The 12440-nt window shown below is 49.6% G+C and overlaps 1 protein-coding gene across 1 annotated transcript in view; it reads right to left on the bottom strand.

Moving 5' to 3' along the window:
* Positions 1 to 11889, bottom strand: part of ZFHX3 (zinc finger homeobox 3) — a 112619-nt gene extending 100730 nt beyond the window's left edge. Inside the window, exons 1-2 of the mRNA XM_059824871.1 lie at positions 9192 to 11889; positions 5079 to 5575 (exon numbers count right to left, since the gene is read on the bottom strand). Of these exons, the coding sequence (XP_059680854.1) occupies positions 5079 to 5575; positions 9192 to 11889 (3195 nt within the window). The remainder of the gene's footprint in view (positions 1 to 5078; positions 5576 to 9191) is intronic.
* Positions 11890 to 12440: the final 551 nt, after the last annotated feature.

Genomic DNA, 12440 nt, shown 5'->3' with positions numbered 1-12440 from the left:
ACTTAATGCTTTGTAGTTTCTGGCATGCATCCCTGCCAGGAGTCTGCTATTCCATGTGCAGGTTTCCTGCAGAACTCTTTAGTCCTGTAACCCCACTGACTTCTTCCTTCCCTGGTACCTCTGTCTGAGACCACCTCTTTGATTTATCCTATGTAAAGAGGCATCCATCCTTCAATTCTTCTCTGAAACATGGGCGAGAAGAATTCACTCCTTTCCCTCCCTGTACTGTGGTCCCCTATCACTTTTCCTTTTCCTACCTCCCCTTGAAATACTTTCCTATTTAATCATGTTGGACTTTCTGTGGACTTTGGCAGGGTTTCCCCCCCATTCCGTTTTCAACTTTCTCTCATGGGTAGTATATATTTAATACAAGCACCTAATGTGGTTTTAAGTAAATCCTCTGTGACCTGCACACATCACACCCTTTTAATTTCTCTAACAGTAGCTCACCCATTTGCATGTAGTTTTAACTTCAAAGCTAGATACTATTATGGTAAATGCTCTTTTTGCCTCTTTCTATTATGGAAGGATATTGAATTTGAAAGCATTATCATTACCATTCAGTAACTACATCTAATGCAGTATTCCATGCATCATCTGGGATTAAAACCTTTTTGGGATTTCCAGCAAGTTTCTTCAAGTTGACACTGAGAGCCTCTAGAAGTTTAGTCACTGCATCACATGCTGCCATGATGCTGCACCCCATTTGCAGAGTGGTAGCTAAAGAAAGTGTCTCCTATTGCACTTTCTACGTTCCAGGCTGTCGAATTTCCCCTAGCACATCACAGCCACCATCCTGGTCTGGTAGCTAGTGATACAGCCTTGTATACTCTTCTTAATTGTGCAATGTAAATCACAGCTGGGGATTCTATGGTATTTTACTGGAGTCAAGTAAGTTCACGCACACTGTCACCCCAACTCCTCTGTCACTGCCACACGTTCTGCACTCTCACACTGCAGTGTCCTTGGGGTGATCTTCCTTCCCGCCAGCTTTCTCAACTGCCTATTTGACCAATAGCTTCACTCAAGACCAACAGCCCCAGCACAGCTCTTCCATTAACACCACATAGAACATACGCTTTTGGTGTCGGTCTGTCTCATGTATTGTACTTAACTGGAATTGTAAAACTTGGCTCCCAAACCCTAGCGCAGCTCAGTGTCTTGCTGCGGTTACTCCAGCTCAGCCTCTCTGCTCTCAAAAGAGACGCACACAGACCTGCTGCGCGTGCGGGAGAGGCAGGACGAGACACACTCTGCTCCGCAGCGGAACTGGGAACTCCCACCACCTTCTGCTGGCTTTGTAGCTGCACCTCCTGTTTTCCTTTTCACAGGTCATCTCGTTTCTTTTCAAGTTGGCATAGATCTACAAAGTTTCATCACTGCTAATATCTTGAGTGCTGATATTAAGGAGTCGTTTTCCCGCACAGTCTGCATCTCCTAGTTAACAAAGAACCTCTATGCAGGGCATCACGTAACCCAAACCCTCTCCTTCAGACTCCTTATTCCCTAAAAAAGTCAACTCAGCACTTGGAAAGGCTGAAAAGGAAGACACTGAATGAACTCATTGAATGCACGCAATTTGCAGTCTGGCCAGCAACGTGTTTCTTCAGTAGTTCTTTGTTTAAACTTCTTCAGAGTTGCAGGTTTTGAACTAGAGATTTTCAGGAAGTTGTAGGAAACGTCCAAACTTGGCTCTCGCTGGAGCAGATTAATTCCTTCTGGAAATTCCACCTGTGCAATAGACGCCGGCAACTCATGCCCGACCTCTTCCAGATGTGGGGAACACTGCTCTGCTTCAAGTCTGGTCTAGTCCTTTGTGGTCACGAGGAGACAAGACTTAGCTTCTGTTACAGTTTTTTTAAGCCTGCACTTGTCAAGGGTTTGCATAACCTCTGCCTCTCTGCTTACAACCACCAGCGTAACTCAACCCCAGCCCCACCATCTTCATCCGGCTGTCCTAGCTAAGAGATGAAGGGTCTTCAAACCCGTTGCCTACCTCGAGCCAGCACATCCACCTCAAAAACTTAAGCACACACGTTTACAACGGTACTCTTGCTTTACAGGTAGTTTCTCAGAATATAAAACCCACCAACCCCACCAAGGAGGTAAGCAGTCATGGTGAGAGGCACCAGTGCCGCACTCCCCCTGCAAGCGCAAGATAGACGACAGGATGTCCAGCTTAGTCGCAGGATTTTAGGGGGACAGTAGGGATTCGGGAAAACATAAGAATAAAGGAAAGATTATCAGACCCTTCCAGTTTCTCGTCGTAAGTGAGGACCCCACTGCGGCATCCCTGCCCCCTCATCACTGACACGGGAAGAGGTCTGACACGAGCGATTGCAATGTGCAGGACAAAGATGGCAGCAGAAGACCAGACCTTCTCCTCCGGCACTGGAAGCATTGCAGGAGAAGACTAAAAGGTTCACCAGACTATGGGCTAACAGTGTCTCCAGATCACATTTTTTGGCAGCAAGTAGCACTAACAGAAGTGGCTCTTGGGCAATGCAAGCAGCCAATAACATGTGATTTAAGAGGAAAATGGCAAAAAAGCAGAATGAGGAGGATTGTGTGTGATAAGCCTAGTACGCGCTCTCACCCAGCAGCATCTGGAGAGGATTTTCTCCAGCAGGCAGGGAAGAACTCGATTACATCCAGTTAACTGTGCTCTAAACTGATTATGCATGTGCCAGGCTAATGGATTACATTAGCAAGAGGAAAAATAACATCCAATCAATCTCAATTTACTGCAGACCACACCAAGGCCTGAGAGAAGAGAAACCATTCTGTGAACTACCCCCACTCCCGCTGCATCTTTTCAGCTATCAAAAGAGACATGGCACTACAACCACTCCAAAGACTGCAAGAATTGCCCTGAAGCTTGCGTGATCCATAGACGGGGTTTTCCCGTGAAGTCAAATGCCGATTTCAGCTATGCTGGAGCGAGACACCGTGAATCCAGCCGTCCGCTGTTCCCTGCTACAGGCTGTATACAGGCTTGCTAGAAGGTTAATATATGGACCGTACAACAGACTTCATTACTCTGAAATGTGTTTCTCCATCTGTTGTTTCACTGCTTTTGCGTCAGAAGCAACGCAGGGCTGTAGCAGCTCTGAGAACTGCCCAGGCCTCTTACGAACCTGAAAACCGACAATTCCTCTTGGTCTGTCTGAGGAAAGCGTTTCAGGAATCTTTACTACAAGCATCTACAACTGTCCCCCAGTCTGACTTTGGTGGGTTTCTTTTTTTTTTTTTTTTTAATTTCTTCTCCCCCTGCCCCGCTCAGAGTGAGAGAATTCTAGTGCCCCAATTGCTTCTTCCCCGGTAGAAACCACTGCAGATGCAGGGTCCAGATAAAGAATTTTTAAACCTTTGCGATGTATATTGAAGAGAACAATATTGTGTGTTAAAACTCATAATAGAGCTTTCAAACAACTCTTTTGTACCCCAAATTGAATTCCACGGACAGAGAAGATTCAATTCCTCAGCTGGCTTTTTAAAGCCTCACCGGGACTCTTGTGCCCCCAGTTTCCATCCTGATTTTACACTCTCAGGTCTCCTGCACATCTGAGAGCAGAGGCGTATGTGTATTTTTAGAGCCAGGCTCTGCTGTGTTATGCTGGATCCCAGCTGATGCTGGTAACAGCAATCATCACAGCAGTCTTGGCCTCAATAGCGAGCTAGCAGAAACATATTCTTCCTCTGAGAAGTTCCCCATCAACTCCAGGCAGGTCCAACAACCATACCTCAAGGCAAACCTTCTATGATGCTCCTGGTTGTCTCCTTCCTCTCTGAATTTGCTGGAACTGCTCATTCCTAGGCAAAATCCAGGAGTTTTGAAATCTCATGTGTCTGCACCATGTTGTGGGTGGGCTACTGTACAGTTCAATGTCACATTTTAAATTCCCATTACATAAAGAAAAATATTCAAAGAAGTAATTAATCAGCACAAAATATAGCTGCATGTATATATACTTATACATAAAGAACCCCACCACACTTGGGGGAAAGCAGGAAGAAAAGGATGAGGACAGAAAGAATACAAAAACCTGAGAGAAATGAGAAGACAACGAGCGGGATAGCACGTGCGAATGGAAGGTATGCGGCTGCTCAGATTTATGACAATTCGTACCTGATTGTTCATACTAAAGCCATTATGGGATGATTAGAGAAAAAGGTGAAGCTTTAAGTCCAGTGAAAATCAATAGAAACGTCTGGAGCAATTCTGCTGCACAAGTGAAAGGACTATTTACTGTATCCGGAGCTCCTCTTGGGTTACAGCCCGCAGGGTTCAGGGCAGCGAGGGGAGGGGTTTGCAGATGAGAGAAACAAGTCAGGAAAGAGAAGATGGTTATCAAGAGGACACAAAATGAAGCAAAAAAAAAAAAAGAAAGAAAGAAAAAACCAAGATGGCAGTCATAGGACCAACACTGCTGTGGATGAAAACCTGCAGTGCCTCCAAACACAGTCTGTCCGTATGCGCCGTCAAGTACATGCACGCGTGTACAGGCTTCTCTTCCAGCCTTCTCCCTTTTCCAGCCTCAAGCAACACTTTGCTTACAGATCCCAGCATTAACGTACACAAAGCATAAAAGCACAGAGACAGCGGCCCTCTTCCCCGCTCCATCCACCCAGCCTTCTCAACGCCAGGATGAACACACTTCTCTGACAAGAGCAAAAGCCTTCAAGTGCTTGTGAAGAACCTCGTACGGGTTAACAAACTGCCTTATGGAAAAGAGCCAACAAAAGTGTGGCAAATACCATCTCGCACAATGTTTTCAACAGTGACTGTTGAATTTTTTTCCAGAAGTATCATTTAACACAAATGCAGTGCTGTAAGACATACAAGTCCCCGTTAAAGCACCTTGACATGAACAGCCATTGGCCTAAGGCTGCAACAACCCCAGCTGCTATGGGATCGCAGGCTGAAGAGCTGTACCATGCGAGTGAGACTGGGTCCTGCTGGAGAGATCTGAGCAGCTCATCTCCAAAGGATCGCAATCCACTGCTGTTCAAAATAGATTTTTCCTTTGTTCCAGTACTTGGGCAACGAAGGAAGATGAAACAAAGCCAACCCTTACCTTATAAAGCTTCAGGCTGGCCTCATGCCTCGAGTTCACTGTGTGAAGACGCAGCTTCTCTAGACTGTTGGTGTAGTAGTCGCAAGCATTGCATTTCAGATGTACCGGATTCCCAATGGCCACACACTTCAGCCTCCACTCATTGGCCTTGCCACCCTCCTTGATATGTGCAACCAGCTGGTATTTTTGCACATGCTTGTCCGTCTTACAGTGGAGTTGGAAATTTGCCTTGAGCTGTGTGTTGTAGCGGCACAACTTGCACTGGTATGAGTCCCCCATCACTGCCTTCCACTCGTCTTCAGGAAGGCTACGCTCCACGTTCATGTGGAGGCCCAGCATGTCCAAGTTATCTGTAGTGAACTTGTTGCACACAGCACACTGGAAGAGCTTCAGCGATGGGTCGTTTGTTTGTGTGAAACTCTCACCCAAGTTCATTAGCTCCTCAGACACCAGCTGTCCACCACCTAACCGCATGTCCAGGGGGATCTCTCCACCCACTGCACGAAGGAAAAAGGGGAGAAAAAGGTCAGAAAAGCTGAATTCTTTACTTGCCAGAGAGAAGCACAGAGCAGAACACACGCTGCTCTCGGTGCCACTCTTGCACCCACCGAACGCACAGTGAAAGCCAAGCCCAGCTGTCCCTTCGCTTATTCCTCTGCGCTGCTGGTCAGCACCATATCTGAAGAAAAACGCAATTGCAGCTGGCATGTAAGGCTGGGAAAGGACTGCACCAGCCCATGCTAGCCACCCTCTGAAGAAGTATCCAACTTTCTGCCCATGAAAGGTGGCAAGACAAATCCTGCAAAGTTTCAGAGGATGAAGAATTCCTTAGTACCATACTGAAAGTCTCCGTGGCCATTTCAAGAGCAGCGTAACACTTTACCTTTTTTTTCTTACCTACCTGGAGAAGCAAGAAATGTTACTCATGCAGTACCTGAGCACAGACCCTACCAAATAAAAAAAGGTCAACAGTCACAAGTCCAAGCGATGGGAGTATTACGGTTAGGTCACCGCACTGCCGTCAGAAGCGGGCAACGGTGCAGAATCTGGCAAGTACAAAAAACAACCTGAAAAGCGCCGCTCCTGCACTATTAGATCTCACCTCTTGTCCAAGAGTTCAAAATGGTGGACAGTCTTCTAAAAACAGTGTTGACAGACGCTTTGTATGCCCAAGGAAAAGACAACCACTATTAATAACAGGAGTGCAGGAGCATGCCAAGGAAGGCCAGCAGGATGCCTACTGTCTTTAAGTGTCAGATCTACTCTTCAAACCAAGAGCTGAACTCCATTCACTGACAGTAAACGAATACAGCGAGCTCTTATTTACATCAGAGCACTTTGAAGACGTGAACAGAGAGACTTTCTTTTTCTAACATTAACTTTTTATGCCAAAGCACAGAGACCAACCACGAGCCTCCTTGTAGGACCTTTGCTCCACCTTGCTCTCCTTTTCCATTTTTAAGACATTTATGCTCCTCCTGCAGCTTTTTGGTATTTTACCTTGATCTTATGTCATAGCTCAGCTTAACAATCTTATTAAAGGAACCTTCAAGTCAACAGTTACTCGGTCAATCAAAAAGAGAGATTTTATTTCCTTAACTTTTAGTTTCCTATGTTTCAACCCGTTTGCTGAGAAGCAGCCAACACTGGGAAGACACTCAAAGTTCAGGCAGAACCGTACTAACCTTTCTGAAAGCATATAACCACAGTTGGTGCAGACCACAGCTTTGGGCAGTGTACATGCTACTATCCTTCCTGCAGAAACGCAACACCACCATGTTCGTTACAGTTCTAGGCAGGATGAACTACCACTTACAAGACAGCCTGAGTGCTGAGTTTGTCAGAGGAACAGCACCTCGTCTTCATCAGGCATATCTCGTGCTCACACAGAGAAGAACTGGCTGGAGAGGGAAAGTCCCATCTGCATGCACTGCCTGGAACCTGTCTTCCCATCGAAGCAGTCAACGATCTTGTTTCTCGATCCACTCTATCCCTCCCTGCCACAGCAGAATTATACCTCTGCACAGCTACTCCTGTGTACCTGCTCACTAAATATCTGAAGAGCAGGGAACCCACCACTTGTCTTCTATGGTCCATATCTCCTAATTGTAGTGATTTTTCGAAGCATTCCTTTTAGGATATACCCCGAAATCCTCTCTTTAAATCAGTCTCTCCTGAACACATCATGCAGTAAAAACCTGAAAGCTGACTCTTCCGGACTATTAGTATTCTACTCAAATCCAGTTTTGGACTGAAGTGTAAAAATGGGAAAAATCTGCTTCACTTTCAGCAAAGTTCATAGTGTGTGTGTGTATGAGTCTAACGAGCTGAGCTTGTGTCAAGTGCTTATTGGCATGCAAAGGGCCTCCCTCCATAATCCTTAGCTTGAGATCTGCAACCGTCAAGTGTACAATTCACAAACCACTCTCCAGGCGAGCTCATATACATTCAAGGCCTTGCCACGTGCTTTAGGATGCTTCAGTTAAAATACTCCCAACTTCTCTCATGCCAACTGCCCTTTGTTTCAGTAAGGAGGGGCTGTGAGCTCCCAAAGGACGCCTTCGAAGAAACCCACCGCAGACGACACTGTAACTTTACCCACTACAAGCTCTATTACAAACGACTGTCAATTACATCTGTTGGCAACTTGGAGCTATTGAAAATACACTAAAAATGATCGTGTCCTTGATCTCCCAAAGATGCAAGCTGGGACACCACAGGAAGAAAAAAAAAAAAGAAAAGATGATAATTAATTTATAGTCACTTGAGTCCCTTTGTTTTCTTTTTCATTTTTTTAGTATCTTGTGTTGCTCTTCTCTCACATGACTTTCACATCCTTCTGGACTAATAATAAAATGTACTATGAATAGCTGAAGGAAAGGAGAACATGCATGAGACCAATGAACCAGTAACGGAGCGCATCAGTAATAACAGCATCGATGGATGGACAAGGTGAGGGAGGGCAGAGTGCAGCACGGAGAAATTAGTTCAGAGGAAAGGAGGCAGAGTGGCAGATTTCACATACTTTCTGAAGGCACTGTGAAAGATTCTCAGCAGCAGCAAAACAACGGAGAGCCAGCAGTAATTTCAGTCAGCATCTGCCACGCCTGAGGGGTGGGGTGGGGGGGCTCTGTTCTGTGCCCGCTTTCATCCTAGAGTGCTGCGAAGTTCTAACACAGCGGGAAGCACGTGCACACTGCCAGCGGCTGCTGCCGGCCCTGGGCGACAAGCAGCTCAGGGGACAAACCTAGCGGGACCTGACCCTCTATCCCCACTCCACGCCTAATTCTTGGGCTAAATTGTCTGGAAATAGGGTGTGCCCCCCACAGTGCCAAGCACAGTGCCAACACGAACACGATGAATGCTCGTTGTCAGGAAGAATGTGCTTGGTAGTTCATTTTTAAGTGCTTTTGTCATCTGATGAGAGAAATAACCTTCCCTCTCTATAGCCATTCCCCTCCAGTTTAATAATTCTCATCCGGTCAAGCCTCAAATCTTGTATCTCACACCAGCATTAGAGGAACAGTTTCAGCTCAGTTTCTTCAGCAGAGGAACACCACCCCTTCCACCAAATTCATCACAACTCTCAAAACTTGCTTACCTTTTCTTCTCAGGGCAACACAGCATGGAACAAACCAACTCCACATCTGCCTTTGAGAGCACCAGCAGCTGATCAGACCCTCTCAAAAGCCACCCACCAAACTACTCACACCCCTTACCAAACCAAGGAAGAATCATTAGGAAACGCTGTAGTAAGGATGCTTTCCACAAGGAGGAGGAACATTTAATGTATGTGAGCAAAAATCAGCATCTACTGTTTTATTAGCTCCCTACCAGAACTCTTAGAAAATGTACCAGAAAAGTAACATATTTTGCCAGGATGAGCGTAACTGGTCTGGGGGAACGCAGAAGAGAGGTCTCCACTGGGTAGTCTCCATCCTCGACCACCACGCAAAGGCAACTCACCGCAATGCGGTGCACTACACAGAGCGCCGCAGAGACAGAAGGAAGGGATTTGGCACACAGCGCCCAGTCCCGCACGAGGGTTTGGCGGTAACGCAAACACAATCCCTCCCTTACACACGGACACGGTGGAAAACCTTTCAGCCTCACCTAGAGATGGAGTCATCGTTGCCATGGGATTGGTGGGATCGAGCTGGTATCCACCCATCATGAACTGTGCATCTGAGGAAGTGCTGTCCATCTTCAAGTTGGGAAGGTTCATGTTCTGCGCCAGGTAGTACTGGTAGAGCTCAGCCTCGGCGGGGGACGGCAGGCTGCCGAGGCCCAGGTGCCGGTTGTGTTGAATTTGGGACATATTTTGCTGAAGCAGCATCATATTGTGCATGTGCTTCTCACTGGTCATGTGAATACGAAGGTTTCTAGCTACGTTGGTCTCATAGTCGCACACCTCGCACCGCCACGTAGGTTTGGTTTTTGGTTTGGTGGGGGAGGGGGCCCCACAGGTGCTACCAATGTTGGCAGCTGCGGCCGCTGCGGCAGCCGCGGCCGCCGCCGCTGCCCCAGCGGTGTGGCTGAAGACTTGCTCTCCCCCTCCGTTCTGCAGATTTTGCATGTTGTTGAGATGCTTGTCGGACTGCATATGAATACTGAGGTTGCCTTTGGTAGTAGTGGAGTAGTTACAGACCTCGCAGCGGAAGGGCTTGTAACCACAGGTGTAGCTCTCACCCCGTGCCAGCCGCGGGTGTGGCTGTCCACTTTTGCAGTAGACGCAGGAGCCACCCGGCTCGGGATGTTTCTCCTTCATGTGCGCCTCAAGCGTCTGCTGGTACTTGTAGTGCCAATTGCACTTGGGACACTTGAGTGTCTTACATGAGTTGCGAGAATGCATCATAGTCATGTGGCCACCCAGCGACCGCGAGGAGCCCAGGACCGTGTCGCACTTTGGGCACTCCACGCCACTCCCCGAGGGGCACTCCCCACCCCCAAGTTCACAGAGGGGGCCAGCATGCTGGTGATGGGAGATGTAGCTCCCGTCCTCGCCCTCTGCGCTCTCATTTGGTTCTGGTGCTGTGGCATTGTCTTTATTGGCACTTTCATCGATAAAGTCCAGCCTCCTGCTGCCCTCTGCCACGCTGGCTCCGCCGCCCTCATTGTTAAAGCTTAAGTGATTCCTCCTGTTTGCACCATCAAAGACAAAGGAAGAAGCAGAATTAGAACTAGTAGAAGCTGTGCCCCGCGACAAGGTCTGGAGCACGTTAGGCATTAAAGGAGAGTTAGAAATGCTTTGGTTTGAGAGAGCAAGGTCCTTTTTGCTGCTGCCGCTGCCTGCCACAGCCCCAGCGTCCTCCTGGGGCCGGTCCTCCAGTTCGTCCTCCAACTCACTCGGAAACAGTCCTTTGCAACCCTCATCATCCTCGTCTTCTTCCTCTTCCTCCTCCTCCTCTTCCTCCTCCTCCTCCTCCACGTCCTCCTCCTCCTCCTCCTCCACCTCCTCCATTGGCTCTGCCTTTTCCGAGAGGCTGTCCTGGTCGCCCCCTTCTTGCTTCTCCCCCTCTGCCACCCCAGGGTCCTTCCCCTCTGAGGATTTGGTGGGACTGGAAGCCAGCGGGCCCAGGGGGACTGAGGTAATGGGAGTCTTCAGAGCCGAGCTGGTCAGCCCGCCCAGGTTGAGGAGCGCGCCAGGGGCCAGGACACCCGCCGCCGGCGGCTCCGCTCCGCCGGCCGCCCCGGCCTGGAGGGCCTGCTCGCCTTCCATGCGAATGCCACTGAATTTACCATAAAAACTGTGTCCAGGGCCTATGAGGTTAGCTGTGGAAACGAGAGGGTGCTGAAAGGTTTTGTTTTTTGGTTCCAGAAAGCTGACAAGGGGTTCCTTGTCTTTGCCTATCCCTTGGATGATAGCGGAGATGTTCTTATTGCTAAGAATTTTCCGCTCCTCCTCACTCAGAGTCATTCGGTGGTCGTGTACCGCGTGGGTCACGAACGAGCGGACATACCCAAAGGAGAGCTTGCACAAGAAACACATCAGGATGGGCTTCCTCTTCCCGTAGAGCACAAAGCCATCGAATTTGGACAGGTCCACATTGTTGGGAACATCTTTGGATACGCAGGAGCTTTTGGCAGAACCGTCGCTGTTCAGGTAATCCTTGTTGCTTTTGTGTCGCACATCAAAGACGCGGAAGCTGTGCAGGACGGGGCTGATGCCCGCCAGGGCTGAGGTATTCGGGAAGGCCTGGTCTGAGCTCTCAAACCACTTCCCGAAGGATGAGGCTATGTGGAAGGTGTTGATGATCTGTGGGTAGACGGGAGCGGCGGCGGAGGGCTCTCCCTGCTTGGGCAGAGAGTTCGGGAGCAGCGAGGGGAGAGCCCCGCTGCCGCAGGCGCCCCCGCTCTGCACCAGCTGGCTGAGGCTCTCCACGATGTAGGCTGAGCCGTCCGGCTGGTAGACGATCTCGCCGGCCAGGTTCTCCACATCGCTCTCCTCCTCCCCGTCCTCGCTGCTCTCGCTCCCGCTCTCCCCCCTCAGCGGCGGGGGCGGGCGGGCGCCGGCGCAGCGGTGCTCCATGTAGCTCTGCAGGCCGGCGAAGGAGGCGGTGCACTGGCCGCAGCTCACCTCCTTGCCGGCGGGCTCGGCGCCGGGGCCGGCCGCGGCGCTGCTCTCGGGGACGCGCTCGGGGAAAGGGACCCTCAGGCTGTCCAGGGGGCCGTGGCTCTCTGCCGCAGGCTGCTCCATGCTGCCGGCCGTGTCGGGGAGGTGGGTGCTGTTGAGATCAGTCCATTGCTGGTGCTGAGGGATGCCGCACCCATTGTCCTTCCCGGGGATGACGGGCGAGTCACAGCCTTCCATGGCAGGGCCGGCACGGAGCGCTCATTGCACCCGGTACGGCTCGGACCTGCAGGTGGGGAGAGAAGGAGAAAGGCAGGTGAGTCAGGGCGGGGAGGCAGTTCCCGTAAAGACCCCCCACCACGAAGGCTGCTGACCCCGCTCTTCGGGACCAAACGGGAGGCTGGGAGCGCTGGCGCCCCAAGATGGGCTCCGGGAACTGGCGGCCTGGCCTCGGGTAAAGCACCGCTGGAAATGAGCAATGGAAATACGATGGAGGCGGGAACGCAAGAGGAGAATCGAAGGGAACTGGAGGGTGGTGAAAACCTCCCCCAGCACCTTTCCTGAAGGGGGGCAGGAAGATCATAGGACCTGCACTGCTGCCCCCAAAGCCTTAGGTCTTCAGAAAACAAACAAAAAACCAAACAAAAATGCAACAGAAAAGCTTATTGACAGAGTTAAGACACCAAAACAGAACAGTGCTGGAGCTTTAAAACTTTGTAAAAAATTGTACTCTCTTGCTCCCTAAGCCAGACGCTGTTCTCTTCAGGTGATTCCCTTCTGTTAGCGCTTCA

The sequence above is a fragment of the Gavia stellata genome, chromosome 15 (assembly GCF_030936135.1).
Source record: "Gavia stellata isolate bGavSte3 chromosome 15, bGavSte3.hap2, whole genome shotgun sequence".
Classification (NCBI taxonomy): Eukaryota; Metazoa; Chordata; class Aves; order Gaviiformes; family Gaviidae; genus Gavia; species Gavia stellata.
Note: the sequence above shows the minus strand (reverse complement) of the source record. Positions and strands in the feature narration are given on the sequence as shown.